The following is an 18,688-nucleotide window of genomic DNA, read 5'->3' on the forward strand; positions in this document are numbered from 1 at the left end:
TATTCTATAGCTCATCAAGGGCTAAATACAGAGGGCCAAATGCACTGTTCTTCTCAGCCAAATACTTCCCCTGCCTTCCCAAAGCGGTTAGAGACGCTACAAGCAGAGCTTGGTAATTACAGCTTGTTAGAAACATCCCTTAGTTTGCAAGTTGAAGGTGGGGAAAGTGCAGCTATGGGGGAATGCTGCAGCTCTTGATGTGTGTGATTCATGCTAGATTTCCAATGAACAGTCAAATAATTAAAAGAGAAAAAAAAAAAGAAAGAAAAAACTTTTTTTCCTCATGCTCTCTCCTGAACTTTTCACAGGCAAAGACTGAATACTGTCCACTGGCTGCAGTCCTGCTTAACTGATACGGGTTTTTTATGCTACCTTGTTTCACTGGCTGTTGTGCTACCAGAAGCATGTTATTTGCCTTCTTTCGTATGGGAAAAAAAAAATGCAGTTTTGTTTTGCATTGCTAGCTCATAACAATCAGTTGCCATAGTGTTAGGCTGTCCATCGTTTATGGATGAGATTCCAGTGATGTGGGTTTTGCTACTCTCCATCCTCAGAAGCAGCTCCCAGCAGCCAAATAAAAATCCTCCTCAACCAAGTTCAGTTTTCATCAAAACAGAAAATCACAACCCAACAGCAATCTGCCTGTACGGCCTTTCACAGCATGAGACTTTGGCCCAAGACAGGAGCTGCTGGGCAGTACAGCTAAATAAAGCCTGAACAGCAAACAAGCAGGCTGGTATAGATTCCCCATTCTCATCGTCACCTTTGAATTCATTTTATATCTGGACAGACGAGATCAGTGGGTCAGGGGAAGAGGTGCAGATGCGTAATTGGGTATGTAACATGTTAGGGGCATGTGTCCATGCATCTGCGAGCTATATCTGGATACACGGTCTATAAAAAGCCCCAGCGCAAACAACCTCCAGCAGGAGTCAGAGCTCCTGCCTATGTTGTTGCCTGCTTCAGGAGAGGTTCAAGCCCGCTCCAGCTTTAGTTCTTCTCTTCTTGTTCTCCAGGAAGATGGCTAAAGACAGCATATCCCTGCGTGCGCTGAGCAAGACATTGAACAGGTCATCAAAGGGTTGTGCAAGGGGACAAGGGGCAGGGGGAGAGAAGACTGTGGCTGTGGTGGTCTGATAGCAAGACAAACCTTTACTTCCTCTGGGAATTGTCACGGGAAGTAGACAGGATGTAAATATGTGTATTGTGTGTATGGTAAGGGGGTAGTTCATGTGCAATCTTCTGCTTTGCCTTTATTTCTTGGAGAGGGAAGGGGGACAGAGCCGCAGGCTGCAGCATTTCAGAAGCGCCATCCCGGCCAGCTCCAAGCTGCTGGTGCCGGCTGTTTGCTGCAGGATTCTGTAGGCTGGCACTGCAAGAAGTGTTGCCAGGGGCCTGGTGGTAATGGGAAGTTCTGGTTTGCATTTTCTGCTGTGGTCCAGCTGCAAATGGGAGGGCTGGGATGAGCTTCTGAATTTGGGAAAATGTTTCAGCATCTAGGAGGTTCAAAGATAGGAGGTAGGTGGTTGTAGTTAACAGACAGCAAGAACAGCCCCTTCCTGCATGCTCTGAGAAAGAAAATCACTGTAACCACAGAACTGGGACATAGGTGACGCTGAGTCACCTTCCATTTCCAAAGCCTGTACTCCCAAGAGGCTTGCAAAAAAGCTTGATGGACAGGTTCATTGGCTTCATGTAAAGTAATCCTGGCACACGCTGCCCCTGCTGGCACCCGGCCCCACGCTCCACTGCAGTGCGGCAGCACCATCGCTGCTCGATGGTGGCTGAGCAGCCAGGCGGGCTGCAAGTGGGAGTGAGTGCGACAGACACTGCTCTTTGGGAAGAAGGAAGGAGTTGGAAAAGGGTCTGAAACTCTCCACAGCTAGGAGACAGGCAAGCTGGCATCCCCTTGCAGTGTGTTGTCACATGCGTATTTCCTTGTGTTGTCTTTCCTGTCTGCTGCACAAATGGGAGCAAGCAAGAAATTCCTGCCAACTTAGGTGTCACACATACCGCTCTGCTTTACGTGTAGTAAGCATTATCACTGTCCTTTGAGAGTATCACTGCTGAAGTGTAGTACTTCTGTGTATGAAATTAGTGTTTCAGATATTGATTTATGAAAATACTCCAGTCAAAGACCAGCTTGCCACTGTAACAGCAGTACTGGGTCCAGTGCAGAGATGGCCAGAACCAGCACAGGGCAGCACCCACCTCTTCTCGCAGAGGCCACCCCCACAGCCCCCCCAGCCCAAACCCTTCCACCTACATGCAAAGCTTATAGACTAACACTGGCTGACAGACCTTGTAAAAAACTGCTCCTCTGCTCTAGATACTAGCATTATTTATCAACAGTTTTTATGCGGCTGATTCACACAGCAGTAACTGAAAAAGAAAGAAAGAAAGAGAGAGAGAGAGTGTAGAGGAAGAGCTGTGAAGTGTGGGGCTCTGTGTTGGCCTGGAAAACAAAAAGCTATGCAGCAGCTCTAAAGTAAGGAAAGACGTCATTCTCTGGGAGCGCCTGAGCAGTGGAAATAAGCGTAAGCATAGAACCACACTTCCAGGAAAGTGGGAGTATGAGAGTTTTTACTGCAAATCTTCTAGTTCTCTATGCTAACAGAAGAAAAAATCAAAAAGCTTTCTGGTAGAGAATTGAGATATGGTTTGTTCCTACAGTAGACAGACATTAGAGGTTATTATTAAATCATTATTATACTATTATTAAAAGGAAAGCAGGAGGTTTAATCAATTCTTCCTCAAGTTGCATTCAGACCCTTGATCAAAAGACAGAAGCACTGATTCTATCAGAATCTACAAAAAAATGTAGATTAGTTACATAGATCAGTCTCACTATTTTGTAACCAAACAGACATTTTTAGAACCAAAATTAGCACATGTTGAAATGTTTACTACAGATGCTTACAAGTACACAAGAGTAGTTCACAGACAGGCAATAAACCCCATGCCCTATATCGAAATAGTGCCAGAAAGACAAAAGAGGTCAGATGTTAAAGCATCAACCTAAAGGCTGCTGAAAAACTACTACAGCAATGAAGGTACTGTTAACGCTGGGATCTTTGATAGTTTCTACTATTATTTGCATAGAAGAATGCTTGCAAGAATGAAAGCTTATTTACCCTGATGAAGTGGCATTTACGGAGCAATTCACAGGTAAATGGCTCCCCCAGGAAGCTCTCATCATCCCCCAGGAGAACCTTGGAGAAAAGTCTCAGCTTCCTGACAGCTGCTGTCTGAAAGCATGCTACCTTGTGTTATTCCTACAGCTCATGCTGCCAGAGCTTCACGGCACCCTGCATTATCCTCTTACACCACTGTAAGGCCAAAAATCTCTAATGTGACATGAGAAAAGAGACTGAGAAATAAAATACCTGTTGAAGCAAGAGAAGCCCTAAAAATGTAGGGTCAGGAAGAAAGCAACTTTTACAAGATCCTAAAGGAAGTCTTAGCCTCAGGAAACAACAGAAAACCATTAGAGATGGACCCTTACAAGCTGCCAGACAGATAATGAATTAAGGCCAGGGAGACTTCGGAAAATATTCTACTGCCGATGCCTTTTTATTTTCCTCCCTCATTCAGGACTACTGCAGATGCTCCAAAACAGGAGAAGGGAAGCCAGGTAGATGGAGGAGCTATTGCTGGTAAAGCAACAGCTCGACACTCATGCAAGAGTCTATGTTCTTGGCCCCTTTCTTAAGGGTATACCATATATATCTTCATATATACATATATATATCATACATATCTTCATATATATAGATGTTATAAATGAAGTCTCAATCTGAATATTGTAATATTTATACTTATTAAAGGTATAAAAGCTATAAAAGGTATAAAAGGCAAGTAAACAGCGCTGGGTGTGCGGGGAGTCTACGCTCCACCAACACGCACACACAAACATCAAACATTCTAAATATACAGAACATGGCTTTTACATACTAAACCCGAGTATGCCTATACATACGTACAATCAGGAAAGGTAACAAACAATCCTTTAAGTTCCATGACTTAAAAGTCTCCATTTTCCATTCCTTTTCTTGATTACAAACAAGTCTCCATTTTCCATTCCTTTTGAACAATATGTCTCACTCCAAGTTGTCAAGCAACTCAGTCTTCAGGCCTTATGTATCCTGTTCTTCCCAGATCGAAGAAAAGCATATCCATCTCCTTTTCAAGGCCAATAGGGCCTGGGTCCAAAGGCACGTCCCGGGCAGCAGGGGGCGGAACAGCAAAGGCCTGTGATGGCTGTAGCAGCAGAGGGGCCCATGGCGTAGCAGTCGGATCAGTAAAGGAGCCCGCAGCTCCCTCACTGCCTGGCAAACCACCCGTGTCTGACTGTGGCCCCACACAGCTCTGTAAGGCCTCAGAGACTGCTCGCCAGGTGCCGAGCGATCCCACTGCCACCTTGTTGGTTTTAGTTGCAGAGTCCCACCCCTTGACCTCAATTTGGTCCCATATTTCAGGCTCATAAACTGCCCGATTGTTAATAAGGAGAATAAGCTGTAAGGTTCCCAGGACAGTCTTTGTTCCTGAGGACATTTGATTCCCCACAACGCGCAGCTGCTGACCAGCGAGGGGCAGTTGTGTGCACGGCTCCGCTTCTCTCCGCTCGAGCTTCTTCCCAGCTCCAGTGCCCATTCCCAGCGACTTTCAGTATGAGCTTCTCTGAGCAGTTTGCTGAGTCTGGCTGAACCCATCTTCATGAGGCAATCAGTGTGCCTGTTCCCGGCCTGGTCACCGTTCTGCCAGCCTGTTCCTTTTCATTCCTTCTTTCTCCTTCTTTATTGATGATGTAACTTCATCACATCGCACTGCCCTTTTTTATCTTGAGGGCAGGCTCCCCTCTTACACCCTTCTCCCCACAGCATTTCTTTTTAAAACAACTTTTCATTGGTCAAACAACTTTGCAAATAACAGCAATGGCAAACACCCAGAAACTTCCATGCCTTAACAGCTGGAGAACAAGAAACCCGAGGCTGCATGGAGTCTCCTGAATCACCCTTCTTTGTTCCCTCTGAACTCTTATATTCCTGATGGCCTCATCCTTAAGAGTCTAATGTTATCTCAACCACGGGGCTTTCCAACCCCCATGACCACACTCTCAAATCTCCCCCGTCTTTATTAATATCAACCATTTTCTCGAATTACCACTCCATATATAACACATATAACATATATATATATATCATACATATCTTCACATATATCTTCAACCATATGTATGTATGTTTTTTTTTTTTTTGTATTTTTTTTTAATTAAGGAAAACCACAACAGATACAAAATTATGAAAAAGCAGTGAAGAAATATCAGCTACAAAACACAGCAGTTTTCTTATTGCTGTTTCTCTAAGGTCTCCTTGTCATGCAGTTGTTCTGCAGAAAAACAGATACAAAAGGGAAAAACAGAGCAGGAAAAGCTAACAGAGAACAATAACATAATGTGGGTGGCTTGGTTTATTATTTGTGTCATTTTTAATCTGGGGAGGAATGAGAAGTTCTGTTCAATGTCAAATTAAAAGGGTTCAGAAGATCATCGCAGTACATGTAAAAGCACAAATCACCTCACAATATCTTAGAGGGGGAAAAATAAAAGAAAAAAAACTTGCACCTCAACTTGCACCACTAATGTTAATGCAAATAGTTGACACATGCAACTCAACTACACACAGATCTAAATACAGGTCTTTCCTATGGCTGTATCTGTGTTTACAAGTTATAAGACTTCTGCTCCAGGGAAGGGTCAAAAAAAACAAGGCCATGTAAGAAAACTAATAACTCTAGTGGAGTATCCATCTGTAAAACAAGTAAAGGTGCCCATGCAGCTTGGAGGAACCTCAAACCTGATCTGGATCTGTTCACAGTGGAGTGAGCCACCACTTTGATGACAGAATGTGCAACACATTGATGCCCAAGTTCTAAAAAGCCTGTTTTCCATCCCTCAGAGTAGAAACTAAGCTGCAATCCGTGGAGACTCAGTTCAAAGATCTGGACTCAAGCTTGCAGGAACTGGCACAGAAGTTTGATCTCCTGGAGAAGGAGATGAGCAGGGATACGACGCAGATATCAACACTAGAGGAAAGGTGAGTGCAAGTGAAGGATCGCTCGGTCCTGTCCTGGCGCCTACATGTGCAGATGACCCTGGGGAGCGCAGTGCAGTTATGTGCACTTAAACATGAGTTTATACAATCTGGGCATGGTCTGGTTTACCATGTATGATAGAAATGGACAATATGAGGAGAGACTGAGGTTCCTTTGGTTCAAGTAGTAGACGGTTACTTCTTCAAACTGAATATTTATATGGTTTAAAGAAAGTCATACCACTTCCAAGAGCACAGAAAGACTTTATAAGCAAGTGTCTCCACCATAAGTAGGAAAAAAGAGCATTAATGCTATGATTCCCTTCTCCTGTTAAGTAAGACCAGGACATTCATACTTTTGGCACCTGTGCTTAGACATCAGTAGCGTGTTTGTTTGGTTTTCCTGTCCTCTGAGTGGGAATGCTGGGATCAGGCTCTGGACACACTCAGGCCTAGGCGCCTCACTCAAACATTTATCCAGAGAACTAAATCACAGAACAACGCGCGTGTGCAACCAGCAGCCGAATTCCGGAGTTCAGCATAATTCTGTGGGCTCTGACTCTGGATTTATGGAGCAGCGGCCTCCGCTGTTACAGAAAGTGCCATAGGCGAATAAAACCCGAAACCTCGGCGCTGCGGGCGGGGCAGCAGCACGGCCCCTCCTGCCGCCTCAGCGCGGGCTGAGCCCGGGCCCTGCGCGCCGCGTCCCGGCTGGGCCCAGCCCGGCGGGGAGGAGCGGCAGCGGCAGCAGCCGGAGCCCCGCGGCCGTGAGGGGAGCGCGGAGGGGAGGTGAGGGCCGGGCCGGGCCGTTTGGCGGCGGGTGGCGGCGTTGGGGCTGAGGGGAGCGCGGCCGCGGCTCCGCGGGCTTCTTCGGCGGGATTGGGCCCGGCCTCCCCGCCTTGTGCCGCCCGCCCCCGCCGCCCTGCGCGCCGCGGCCTGCTCGCCACAAGCGCCCGCTGAGCGAGAGGCCCGCCCGGGCGCCGCTCCTCGCTGCGTTTGTGCTCGTTTGTCTGTGTTTTAATGAGGTGTTCCCGTGCTAGTGCCGCGCTGACCGCTCCGTTGGGGGATCCGGGACCTGCTTAGAGCCTGCGTTCGTCAGCCCAGCAGAAGCCCGAGCTGCCCGCTTCGCTTCCTCCGGCTCAGCCGCGGAGCTGCATCGCCCCAGGAGCGCTCATCTGTGAGACCCTCCGTCCTGCGGCCACCTGTGTGCCCTCATTTCCCTCCTCTTGTGCTCGAAGATCCGTGTTTAGCCTACTTTGCAGCTGCTAATTTTTCTGTGCACATAACCACTGAAATTGCTTGGTCCAGAAGAGGCTTATATGGACTTTTGAGGTGGTTTGTTACAAAGACTTGTACAACTGGGTGTTTCAATGTTAGCCAGCATCCTTTTAAAAAAAATAACGGATTTGCTCTATCAGAGAAGGAAGAACAGAACCAGTAACACCTGCCTTAATATAGTTCTGCCTCATTGTCAAGTTCCTCTGTGGATTATTTAAGATTGAACTGAAATTACAGCCTTTCTGTCAGGAAGTTCTCCTGGCTTTCTGTTGTTGGCTGTTTTTTTGTGGAGCTTGAAAGAACTTTCTTAAATTTCTGTAACTTGAAAAGTACTCTTGTCACTTTTCCTGTTTGGGTGTAGTCTTTTATTTTTATTTTCTGTTCCACAGCATTTGTGGGCCAAGTGAAAAGTCCTTTGAGGAGGGTTGGTAGCAGAAAGGTTGGATGATCCCCACCATTTTAAGTCATACAAGTCATCGTGGAAGATGCTGAAGTGTTGAATGCATTGGTTAGTTCTCTGGTTATGTTTGTGGGTCTAAAATGTGTTTTGACTTTCAAGTTCCAGCTTAAGCAAATGCATGAATGAGGAAGAACTTTCTCTCTAAGGAAAAACCTCCTCTGATGCTCAGGGAGAATGTTGTATTTCACCTTTAGAAAATACCAGGCATAAATCTATACTAGAAGCAGCTTTTGAAGGATGTGCACATACCAAAAAATTATCTGTTTTGAGGGTTGATTCAGTGACTGCAGTATCATCTGCTAAATGTGAACGTAGCTTATAACTGTTAGAGAATAAATGTTGGAAGAATTTTTACTCTTTCTCCTTCCTTCTTACTACCTCCTTGCTATCCTCTGAAGTAACTGCTACAGTACACTGGAAGCTACTGCAGTAAGCCCTGCTGTAGTGACTTCTGGTAAGACCTGTGTCTTCCTTTGTAAGTCAAGAATTTGTGATTGCGAGCAAAAGGAATGAATTAATCAGACTTCTTAAATATGCTGAGGTTTTCATAAGGTACTTATAAAACAGTGTTCTCTATTACATTTGTTAGGACAAGTAAAGTGCAAGTTTCTTTCTGCTTTCAGGTACTGATGTTATATTAGTCCTGTTCCTGAGCTTCGAGTCAATATGTCGAAGAAATCGGAGGCTCCTCTTTCCTTAGCTGACTGCCTGTGTCAAATTTGCATGGAGATCTTTGTGGAGCCTGTGACACTACCGTGCAACCATACCCTCTGTAATTCTTGTTTCCAGCTGACAGTTGAAAATGCCAGTCTTTGTTGCCCTTTTTGTCGGCGTCGAGTCTCTTCCTGGGCACGATACAATGCCCGCAGAAACACTCTTATCAACTGGGAGTTCTGGGAAAAGATTCAGAAGAATTATCCAAAGGAATGTGAGCGTAGAATTAACGGACAGGATTTGGAAGAGGAAAGTAAGTAAAATGCGACTTGTCTTGGGTTGTCTTTGCTTTTACCAAAGTAATTAGTGGACTTGGGCTGTTGTGACAGAAGAAACTGTCCACAGACATGCTGTGTTATTGCTAGAAGCTGTGGTGTCGGAGGTGTTCCATGAAAAGGACTTGCAAGGCAGAGAAGTTGTATTGGCTCATCATTTAAGTAGGTAGTTGCTCGTGCTTTTTGCGCTAAGTGTTGTTGTGTGGTTCCCTGTCCTTACAAAGACAGCTTTTTGTTACTGACTCAACTTCAGCTGTAAAATCTGTGTTTGTCTTTATCACTGTCAGGTAAGTGATGAAGTGGTTAATTTTTTTTCAACTTGCAGGTGTTCTTAATAAGTTTGATTAGAAATTCCAGAGCTTCAGTCTATCCAGGGGTCACAGAGACTAAAACTGTGGTGTCATACAAAAGGAAGGAAAATCTCACTAATTCATAGAAGAAGGGTTTGGGGGTTTATTATGTTGTAAGCTCTCTTAAAATTTGATCTCTTCTGACAGTTAATTATTGGGGGAGGCTAATATGGGAGAGGCAACGCTTCTTTTCCTGCACGTCTCCTTATCCTTGCCAGCATGGTCAGGAACAGCACTGACTTTGATTGTTTTACGCACATCAGAGAATGATAGATGTAGTAACATTAGAATTACTCAGGAAAAGAACAAAACACATGAGCAGATTGTTCTTATTATATTTTAGGTCTGTTACGTTAAATTGACGTAGAATTAATATTCTGAAGGGCTGATTTGACCTCTTGTGAGATTGCACCCAGTTAGAATACTAAATAAAACATAACATCCTTAGCAGAAAACAAAGTACATCTATATTTCAGTGAATAGCATTTTGACCTCCTTTGGTAGGATGGCTCTAAGACACGTTGTTTTACTTTTTCCACTTACAATGAAATAATTAATTGCAAAAAGCAAGATGTAAGTTATGATCAGCATATATATTTGCTCAGCATACAGTGCTTGGAAAATACTGACTGTTCTTGCTGCTTTGTTATGCAGCAATAACCTCGTTATTATTACTATCTTTATACCTTGTTCATAAAGCTTAACTTAAGTCATTCCTGCGACAGGGCATGGAAGTGATTTTTTTTGTTAAAAAAAATTGTTTTTGACTGTCATGGTCTTGCTTTGTTACTTACTCTCCTCATCTTCCCTTCTGAATTAGTCTGTGTCCCTCATCCACAACACCAGCTGAGCAAACCTGGGGAACTGAGACAGGAATATGAAGCAGAGGTTAGCAAGGTAAGTCTAAAAATATATATTTAAAAACCGTAATGCTTTGCATGTGGTTATTTTAATTGTTCCCACAAACAGTTGAAATGTTATTTATCAGACAAAGAAGATACTTAAAAGGGGATTGCTGTTGCAAGAACACACGGGTCGTTTGCAAAGCATGAACTAAATTTTTATCCTTTACTGAAGAGACTCTAAGAAGGCCACATAGTCACAAGGCTATATATAAGGCTTTGTAACCTCTATATATAAGAAATTGTGAATAAGGCAAAGAACTTGATATCAGGGCTGAGCATGCAGAGATACGAAACAAACAGAAGCAAACCTCAAAGGGATTCTACATCTGGTTGCAATGCTGAATTGTGCTGCCACTGGTGTGTCATTCGGGTGGTATACATACCATGTGGAAGGAAGAGAGGAAGGATGGAGTGCGTGCAGTTTGGCAAGAGCAAACGGCTGTTGCCAGCAGTGGAAGGTGGCAGTCTGCAGTTCAGACACACAGTTGGCACAAGCTGAAAGAGCAGACACTGTTTGTTCAGCTATTTATGCTGGCTAACGGCTGCATTTTCTAGTGGCAGCTTCAGCCTATGCCACCTTCAAGTATTAATCGAACTGCCAAACTGCAGCCTTAGTGTCCGTCACTCTCAGTCAAGGCTGAGGGGCAGATCTTTTTTTTTTTATTATTTTTTCTTTTTATCCAAAGGCTCAGGGACTTGAAACTTTTATTTTGTTGATGTTCCTGTTAGGCATGCTCTGCAGGAAGTACAGCTAGATAGCTGCGATGATTTCATTTGAATTGAGCCTGCCTTTTTGCTTTAAATAAAAATCTACAGAAGGCTGTACTGGGTGAGGCCACAGCCTCTGCACTTCTGTGTTTTTTCTCTAACAGTAGCTGCAAATGGTTGCCTAGGGAAGACTGTGAGAGTGGGATAAATATATGTGATGCTTGCATCGAGCGCCTTGCCAGCCTCCTGCAGTAAAGAGGACAGGCTTCCTTGTGTTGGACATAAGCCCACGTTTCCCAAGTCTTCTTGTGCCAGTTAACTCTCCTGCCTACCTCAGCATCTCAGGTGACCCAGCAGCATATGCTGTCTTGTCCCTTCCAGGAGGTGTGCTTCACAAGCTAGGAAATGCGTGGAGGTACAAGCACAGCAGAACACCCAGGCAGCTCTCCTTATGTTTCCCAAAACTGCACAGAGGAGTTCTTCCGGGATTAGTATTGCCCTTTCACTATCTGCATCCCTACTCACACATACTGAAATGGCTTTTGCAGGTCCTGAGGTGCACAGAAAGGATTTGGGACTAGCAGATATAAAAAATTTGAAACTGTTTTGGCTTTGGTCTTGTACTTGCCTTCTTGATTTCACTCCCTGAGTAAAACAGACTATGATTAAATGAGCTTCAGTAATGAATACACAGCATTCTCTTTCTTAATTGTTCATTCCCTGTGTTGTGTTCATTTGAAAAAAATTGAAAATATTTTTAAGAGATCCTAACGTTGTTTGTTCAAGGATCCTTCTTTATACAATTCAGACATAGTAATAAGAATGACAACTGGAAATAGTATCAGAATATTCTTTTCTCTTTAGTTGATAGAAGTTCCCTTCTCTGTTGATAGTATCAACGGAAAATGGAGATGGTGCCCAGGAGCAGTGAAATACGTAAGGGTGTCTGGTACCATTCATAAGCTATAAATGCATGATTTAAACAAACTTAATGTAGCTCATGTTGTATCACAGCTTGATGCTTTTCTCTGAAGAAAAATTCCAAATTTCATTACACAGCTCAAGAAAGTTGTATTCATTCTTTAAGTACTCTGCTGTCCTTGTGGAGTTGCTGGTAACTGATTTACTCTGAGTGGGTGTCTGCTGTGAGAAAAGAAGCCAGACTTGGAATTCTCGGTCTGTTGCTTTGGCTTGTGGATGTTCCAGGAGAGAAGAGAGGAGAAGGGCACGGAAAAGATGTGTTGTCTTTCAGGCATCTGCACTCATGGAATTAAGATGATATGAGCGCGATGGGCAGGCACTGTGGTCTAGCTGGCACTCAGCCTTAGAAAGAATCTTAGCACATGTATTTGTGGAGGTTAATCTTGTTACTAACATTTTAAAAAGGCAAGCAAATGAATTTAACCTTTCATGTTTGCAATATTAACAGTGTAATCTTACAGAAACCAAAAGGTAGGTTGCTGGTATCAAACTGAAGACCCTGCACGCAGTATCTATTTGATTCTTACTTTTTTGGAGAGTTCTGCAGTTAAATACGGTCTTTGAAGTGTGCGGTGTCTTTGCGAGGAGTGGATCGTCCCCACTGAAGGAGTCTCAGTTGAGGTTTTGATGTAAAGTGTGGTCTGGCAATAGTAACCAGATGCCTAAAAAAAACTTTTTCAGGTGGAGGCAGAAAGGCGAGCACATGAACAAGAGGAAAACAAGGCGAGTGAGGAATACATTCAAAAGCTGCTAGCAGAAGAAGAGGAGGAACGCAGACTGGCAGAAGAAAGACGGAGGGAGATGGAGGAACAGCTTAAACAAGACGAAGAATTGGCGTGGGAGCTGAGCAACAGCCTGGTGAGTTAACATGAAGGGGACATTTACTGGTGTTCATTTAATGAAAGCAACTTAGGTTTTTCAGAGCAAAAGTTAAACTTCGGAATAACTTACATTTATCTGAATTGTAGTTGGAAGCTGTTGTCAGCCATCGGTATGTTAGACTGTTAACTCTTGAAGAACCAATGGGAGTGAGAAATACCCCAAGCATTCCTAACTGTGTAATAGGAACCTGACACGGGTGCAGGAAGTTCTTGCTATGAAATGTTTTAAAACATTGTTTTTCTTCTGACTACTTCCTTTCCCCTGTGAATTAAAAAACACTATTTTGGAAGAAATTGAGGTCTATGTCCTCCTGCACTGGAAAAAGGAACATGATGATGTTTGAGAAAATACAACTTGTTTTATTTTTTGTGGAGGGAACTTTTGTTTGTGGTCTTTGTTGGCTGCTTTTTTGCTATCTGCTAATAGTCCTAATAATGTCATTTGAGAACCAAAACCTCTTGTCCCGTACTGCCAGATACAGGAAAGCATACAGAACACTCATATGTTTCATATTCCATAACTACCTTTTACTCACAGTTCTGGAATTCCTTGGATAAAAGTAACTAATCTTGTAACAGAAGGATAGTAGTTCAGTTTCTGTTGTTTTGTTTTACATAATGCTATTTTTCCTTGTCATTGAAGAATGACAGTTCCAGAGAACGTATACTCAGCAGTCCTTCACCAGGAGACGGCCTCTCATGTGCGTCATTCACAGCTAATTTGTGCAAGACGAAGAGCAAACCAAGCAACTCTGGAGACATTCAGAAGTAAGAAAGCCAAGTTTGTTTAATGATTAGTGATCTGTTTCTTGATATAATGTCTTTCTGTTCCATGTGCTTCCTTGGAATCTTGCAGCCTGGCTTCCCATGATAATTTGGATAAACGTACGCTACTGAATGTTAAAATATCTTATAGGATAATACGGAGGAGAAGGGAAGCCCTCACCCTTCTTTTGTTTTTCATTATCAGAATGAACCTGAGCTGATGATTAATGCAAAGCACTGGCAATTCAAGGAGGAAAAAAAAAAAGTTTTAAAAGGTATACTTTGCTCTCCTTTAAGGTATCTGTCTCCAAAGCATCATCGTACATTGGGATCAGCTTCGTTCTCCAGAACAACAGAAGGACGCAGGAGTGACTCTGGCTCCATGGTAACTAGAATTATTTTTTTTAAATCTCAGTGTTAGTAATTACAGATTATTCTATGCCTTGTATATAGTAATGCCCGTCAGCACTGTGCAATTCAGCTCTCCCATTTCAAACTGCCTTCAGCATTCATGATTCCCAGAAGTGGAAAGGGAAGAAACCAGGCTCGATAGTCAGCAGACACACACCTACAGCTTATTTGGTAGTTCCCCTGCGTATCTATGCAAAGACTCCAGTTAACTAAATTTAAGTACTGAGAAGAACTTTGAAGTCAAAGTCTCTTTGTATCTTGTGTGCTATCTGTCTGCTCCAGGATACCTGCATCTACTCAATTCACAGATTATCACTTGTCCACGGACAGTTTTAATTACCTTGAGTTTTTCCTCTAATTCTGCAGCTTTTTTGATGATTTCAATAAGGCATACTTCTGGTTTCAGAAGGAGTAAATGCTGTTTACACTAAGATCCTCAATGAGCTCTGGGCTGCAAGTGATGGTGTATAAAATTGATGATCATTCTGGAGCTCATTTGGGGAGGTTGCACTCTGATTTTCATTAATTTGTGTCTGTCTGTCTCTTTGTATCTCTCCTACTAGACTGCTAAAGAGGATGAGCAGACTAATATCTTGAACAGCTGATTTGAGACATTGATAGCAGAGGAATGCTGCAGTTGTTTCCAGTCATTTAGCCAGGCTGCAATAGATTGTTCTAAATACTTTCAGTATTATTGAACAATTCTATTCTTTTTAAAGAAGAATCCAAGTTAATATCCCTGAGTAGTTACGAGCAATGCAGCTACGATAAATGAGATTTGCATTTTATTCATACCCATTGACTTTTAATAAATTTATTTAATTAGGGATGTCTCTCTTTCCTTCAGGAGGCCAGTAACGATGCAGGCAGCAGTACTGTGCAGCAAGATGAGCAAGAGGAAATGCCAACGTTGTCTCCACAGCTGTCGGGTGTGACCAGGTCTTCCACTGCTCAGGATTCATTTTTGGAGTCATGCATGAACTACTTAAGTGCCTCAACTTCAGAGGAGACCACCACCAAGCAGAAAAAATCACCTGGACCAAATTGTCTGTCAGATGAAGTTCCGGATACGCTTCGTGGAATTGCAGAAGGGGAAGGGGCTAGAACAGTTCTTCCTAGAGCTAAAGGAGAAGACGGAGTAGAGTTGGACAGTGGCAGTTTAACACATGTAGAACGCATAAGCCTTGAAAACTGTGCTGAAACTAGTGCTCGTATTCAGTCAGCAACAACTTCTATGATGTCTGACAGCAAAAGTGGGATACATGATCTCATGAAGGTGGCTGGAAACCCAGATGAAAAGATACCAGAGAGCTTGCAGAACACTATGGAGACTCCAAAAAGAAAGTCTCCAGAACCACTGGCTGAAGCAGTGGTTGACTTGGGTGTGCTTGGTAAGAGGAGACGAACTTTCCCAGAAGCTTCAGGGGACCAAGGGGAGCAGATACTTGACTTTGACTTGCAAATGCAGAAAGCCTTTGAGCAGGAGCTCTACGAAAGGCGTCTGCAAGAGGAGCAGGATAGGCTTCTGGCTCTGCAGCTGCAAAGACAGTTCAATAAGGAGGAAAGGTCACTCAATCGACAAAAAGGCTCTCCCGATGGGTACCTTCTTCGCACCACAACACCTCAGTCTGCGAAAGACTCTTCTGCTAGAAAGGGAAGTTGTAAGAAGGCAAAGGACATGAAGCTAACAAAAAAACAGACTGAAACAAATCACCGCAAGGTCCGGAAAGGTTCATGCGATGAAAACTGGCAGTCTCCTACCAGAGTCCGAATGAAGTCACCTGGCCTCAAGGGCGGAAACGTTTTGAATTGTGTTGTGAATACCAGTGACTCAAATGATATTTGTTCCTTGCCTAAAAAAGAGCAAAAGACAATCCTTCAAATGTTTAAAAGCCCTGTTGCAGAGTAGAGCAACAGAACCACAGACACATGGTGGGAAATGATCAGAATTAAAACTATGGTAATGCTTCCCCCTGTGTTAGGCAGAGCTCCCTCTAAACAGTTGAAAAGGTGATGGTTTTGGCGGGATCACTTCAGGCTACAGGAGCAACCAAAACTGTCTGCTTATTAAAACTTGCTGTGAATGTTTCTGAGAAGTTTTAAGAAGTCATGTTCCTAGACCTTAAAAATTTTAATTGGCCTCTTCTTGACTATGGCTTATTTTCTACGACTTGCATTTGCAAGTTTGTTTGTTTGTTATAATTTTGAGTGTAAATACTCTTTAGTGTTTAAAATCTAAAAACTGTTGGTCTTATGTTAGAATAGGAATTTGGAGTCTTCTAAGAGAAGGATGCTCGTCTCCCAGAGTAAGCAAATGAAAAGGCGAGTCTGTATCTCCAGTTGTCTGCTGACTGAGATCGAGGCTTCACTCGGCACAGCCGCTGCTCTGTTAAACTGAAGCATGTTGCTGGAATTTGGTGTTTGCTGAATTGTGCTGTTTGCCTGGCAGTTACCAAGAGTATAGCCAGCCAGCCAGTCTTGCAAACATGCTCTTTCCCTCCCCCTCAACTTGCTGTGTAGTAGCCTCTTTCTTACTCAGAGGGGAAAAAACGGATTGTTCCCCCACAGCCAGAGGCAAGGATCTCTTAGAGATGCTGGTAATCTAACTGGTTGTGGGCTTGTATGTATTCTGTTCATTTTTACCTCTTAATTTTGTTTTCTTAGTGTTAGTGTTTTGTAACTTTATTCTTATGCAATGCTGCCTACGTTTACTGCTATTTAACTTTCATATGCAAACTGTTGAGTCTGATTAAAAGCATATAATACACAAAAATTGTTAGTCCAGGAGACAGTTAACAATGGAGAAAGCAAAACCAAAAAGGGAAAAGCAAATGGAAACTGGAGTTGTCAGTAATGACTTAACAACCCTAAAGATTCATTTCACTTCCAGCTGGAGTTCAACTACCCTGCCTGACTGTGACTGTTGTGGCTTGGTTGTTTTCTTTGTTTGTTTTTTGAGGGACTACCAAATACTGTTTTCCAGTTTGGTTTTAAAAGTAACATCACTGAAAGGAGTTACAACCCAGATGTGTAGGGAAGGTGACAGCTGTGGGAAGTTGAGGCCTCTGGAGAAGCTGAGTGGCTGCTAGTCAGCAGAGGAAGTGTTCCTGTTATATTGTTTTCTGTACTGCCATTGTGAAGCCATCTCTTGGCCTTTCTTTCCATGATATATTTCTCAAGTATATGTTTTTGAATGAGAGAAAAACACCAACCTATGCTGCTGCAATATGTGTGCTAATAACTGAAGGTAGCAAGTGCTTCAAATGCGTATTTTTTTTGGAACCTCATGGATGATCTATGAACTTTCAACTTGGCTCTGAGATGCTTGTAACAAATGTTTCAAAGCAGTAACTTCTGGTGTTTTTTAAGTTAACAAAAAAAATGTTGAAAACATAAACAGAACACTGACCCAAAAATGTGATTTTTTTTTTCTTTGCTTGCATGTCTCTAATATTGGTGGGTTTCTCCTAAATAAATGGCCTCTTCAAAGATGCTTCTTTAGAAAGCTGCAGCAGGCAACCTGCTGCACATAATTCATTGTTTTCTAATGCTGCTCCTTCAATATAGATCTGTTTCTGTATCATTGTTACTTCTGTTCTGTTTGTTTGTGTCTTACCTAGGCTGTCAAATATATTTGTTCATTGATTACAGTGTTCTTGAAGGCAGAAGTATTGACTGTTTTGGGGCTAATGACACTTGGCTTTTCCTGTCATAAGCATGTAATAAGTAAAGCCTATATTTTCAGAATAGCTGAAGAGAAAGTTTTGTTCTTAAGTCTCTGTTCAGCCTCATAGTCATTTTATCAAGTCTTATGTTTGTTCTTAACTTGCTCAGAAGACAGTCCCTGCTCTGGCATGGAGCACCTCCTTCCAAGAGCACAGATCCTGCCGACTGCAGACCTTTCTGAAGTAAGTCTGAGCCAGGGCACCACATGCTTCTCTGATTTTATTTTTCAAGTTGTGGTGCTTAGAATTTTGGAGCTGGTTGGAACAGATTTTGAGTGGTAGAAGGCAATTCCCAGCCTCCTACAGGTGCTGGCACCTGCTACCGAAACCCTCTAATTTATGCCTGGTACAACTGTCTGCAGTTTGAGGTGCTTTGGTCCTGATTGTACTTCTGTACCCCTCAAACAGTTTGAATGTTTGCCTTGTTCTTCTTAATCACTGCCTTCACTGTCTAGCACTGAAGGGGTCTGAACCTGAAGTATTTTGAGCTGCAAGCCATTTGTATCATAAGAATTAATCTTACATGTTTTACAGCTTCTGGCCCTAGTTAATTACCGTATTTTCCTCAGATAAACCATCACTATATCGCAGTGCTGGCGTGGAAGATACATTTACAGCCAAGTCCTGATGTTTGATAGCTTCTTAGTGGGGGAAAAAAAAAAATAAAAATGTGTGATTGTACAGATGAATATCTAGATAAAAACTCAAGAGCTCAAAGGAAGGGAGTTGGGAGTAAGATACGTATCCCCTGGCAGCCTTGATCTTTATCAGGTTTCAGCTTATTTAGTGGTCTCATTGTTTTGGGGCTAGTTCCATCCCTGTAACAAGACAGCAAATATATATTTGTGTATTTGTATATTATATGTGGCAAAGCCACAAGATGGGCGTTGTGTTTAAAAAACCAGCTGAATTGGGTAGCATTGTGCAGTCTAGCTGAGTACGTTCAAACAACCAAGAACACAAGTCCCACTCAGCTGTGGTGCCTGGGGCTCTCTGTCATCCAGTTCAAGATGTTAAAGGGTGACAGTAGAAAGGGTAGGGGAGAAGGAAGGCTTTCCTCCAGCACACATGCATCAGGGGTAGCTCAGCACATCCAGAACATGGTGTTGCCACGGTTAACACCAGTTCCATTCCCTTTTCCTC

General features: G+C 43.0%; 1 protein-coding gene across 4 annotated transcripts; it reads left to right on the top strand.

The window, feature by feature from the left end:
* The first annotated feature begins 91 nt into the window (after positions 1 to 91).
* On the top strand, positions 92 to 17,567 carry RNF168 (ring finger protein 168). Of its 4 annotated transcripts, none has more exons than XM_084529666.1 (10): positions 92 to 1,070; positions 5,958 to 6,095; positions 7,133 to 7,424; positions 7,760 to 7,878; positions 8,454 to 8,797; positions 9,990 to 10,066; positions 12,445 to 12,621; positions 13,288 to 13,412; positions 13,707 to 13,794; positions 14,668 to 17,567. In XM_084529666.1, the coding sequence occupies exons 5-10, from the start codon at positions 8,497 to 8,499 to the stop codon at positions 15,727 to 15,729; spliced, it is 1,830 nt and encodes a 609-aa protein (XP_084385792.1). In that variant the 5' UTR covers positions 92 to 1,070; positions 5,958 to 6,095; positions 7,133 to 7,424; positions 7,760 to 7,878; positions 8,454 to 8,496; the 3' UTR covers positions 15,730 to 17,567. The 4 variants fall into 4 exon arrangements, with proteins under 4 accessions (XP_084385792.1, XP_084385791.1, XP_084385793.1 ...); XM_084529665.1 differs by having other exon boundaries at positions 7,133 to 7,405; XM_084529667.1 differs by lacking the exon at positions 7,760 to 7,878 and having other exon boundaries at positions 7,133 to 7,405.
* Positions 17,568 to 18,688: the final 1,121 nt, after the last annotated feature.

The sequence above is a fragment of the Aythya ferina genome, assembly GCF_964211825.1.
Source record: "Aythya ferina genome assembly, chromosome: 9".
Taxonomy (NCBI): domain Eukaryota; kingdom Metazoa; phylum Chordata; class Aves; order Anseriformes; family Anatidae; genus Aythya; species Aythya ferina.

What these genes read in the sequence shown, in the direction of transcription:
- RNF168 (XM_084529666.1), top strand. Translation starts at nt 8,497, where the DNA reads ATGTCGAAGAAATCGGAGGCTCCTCTTTCCTTAGCTGACTGCCTGTGT. An exon ending in ACAGGATTTGGAAGAGGAAA is followed by an intron (nt 8,798 to 9,989) that starts GTAAGTAAAATG and finishes CTTCTGAATTAG; the next exon opens with TCTGTGTCCCTCATCCACAA. An exon ending in GGAGTGACTCTGGCTCCATG is followed by an intron (nt 13,795 to 14,667) that starts GTAACTAGAATT and finishes TCTTTCCTTCAG; the next exon opens with GAGGCCAGTAACGATGCAGG.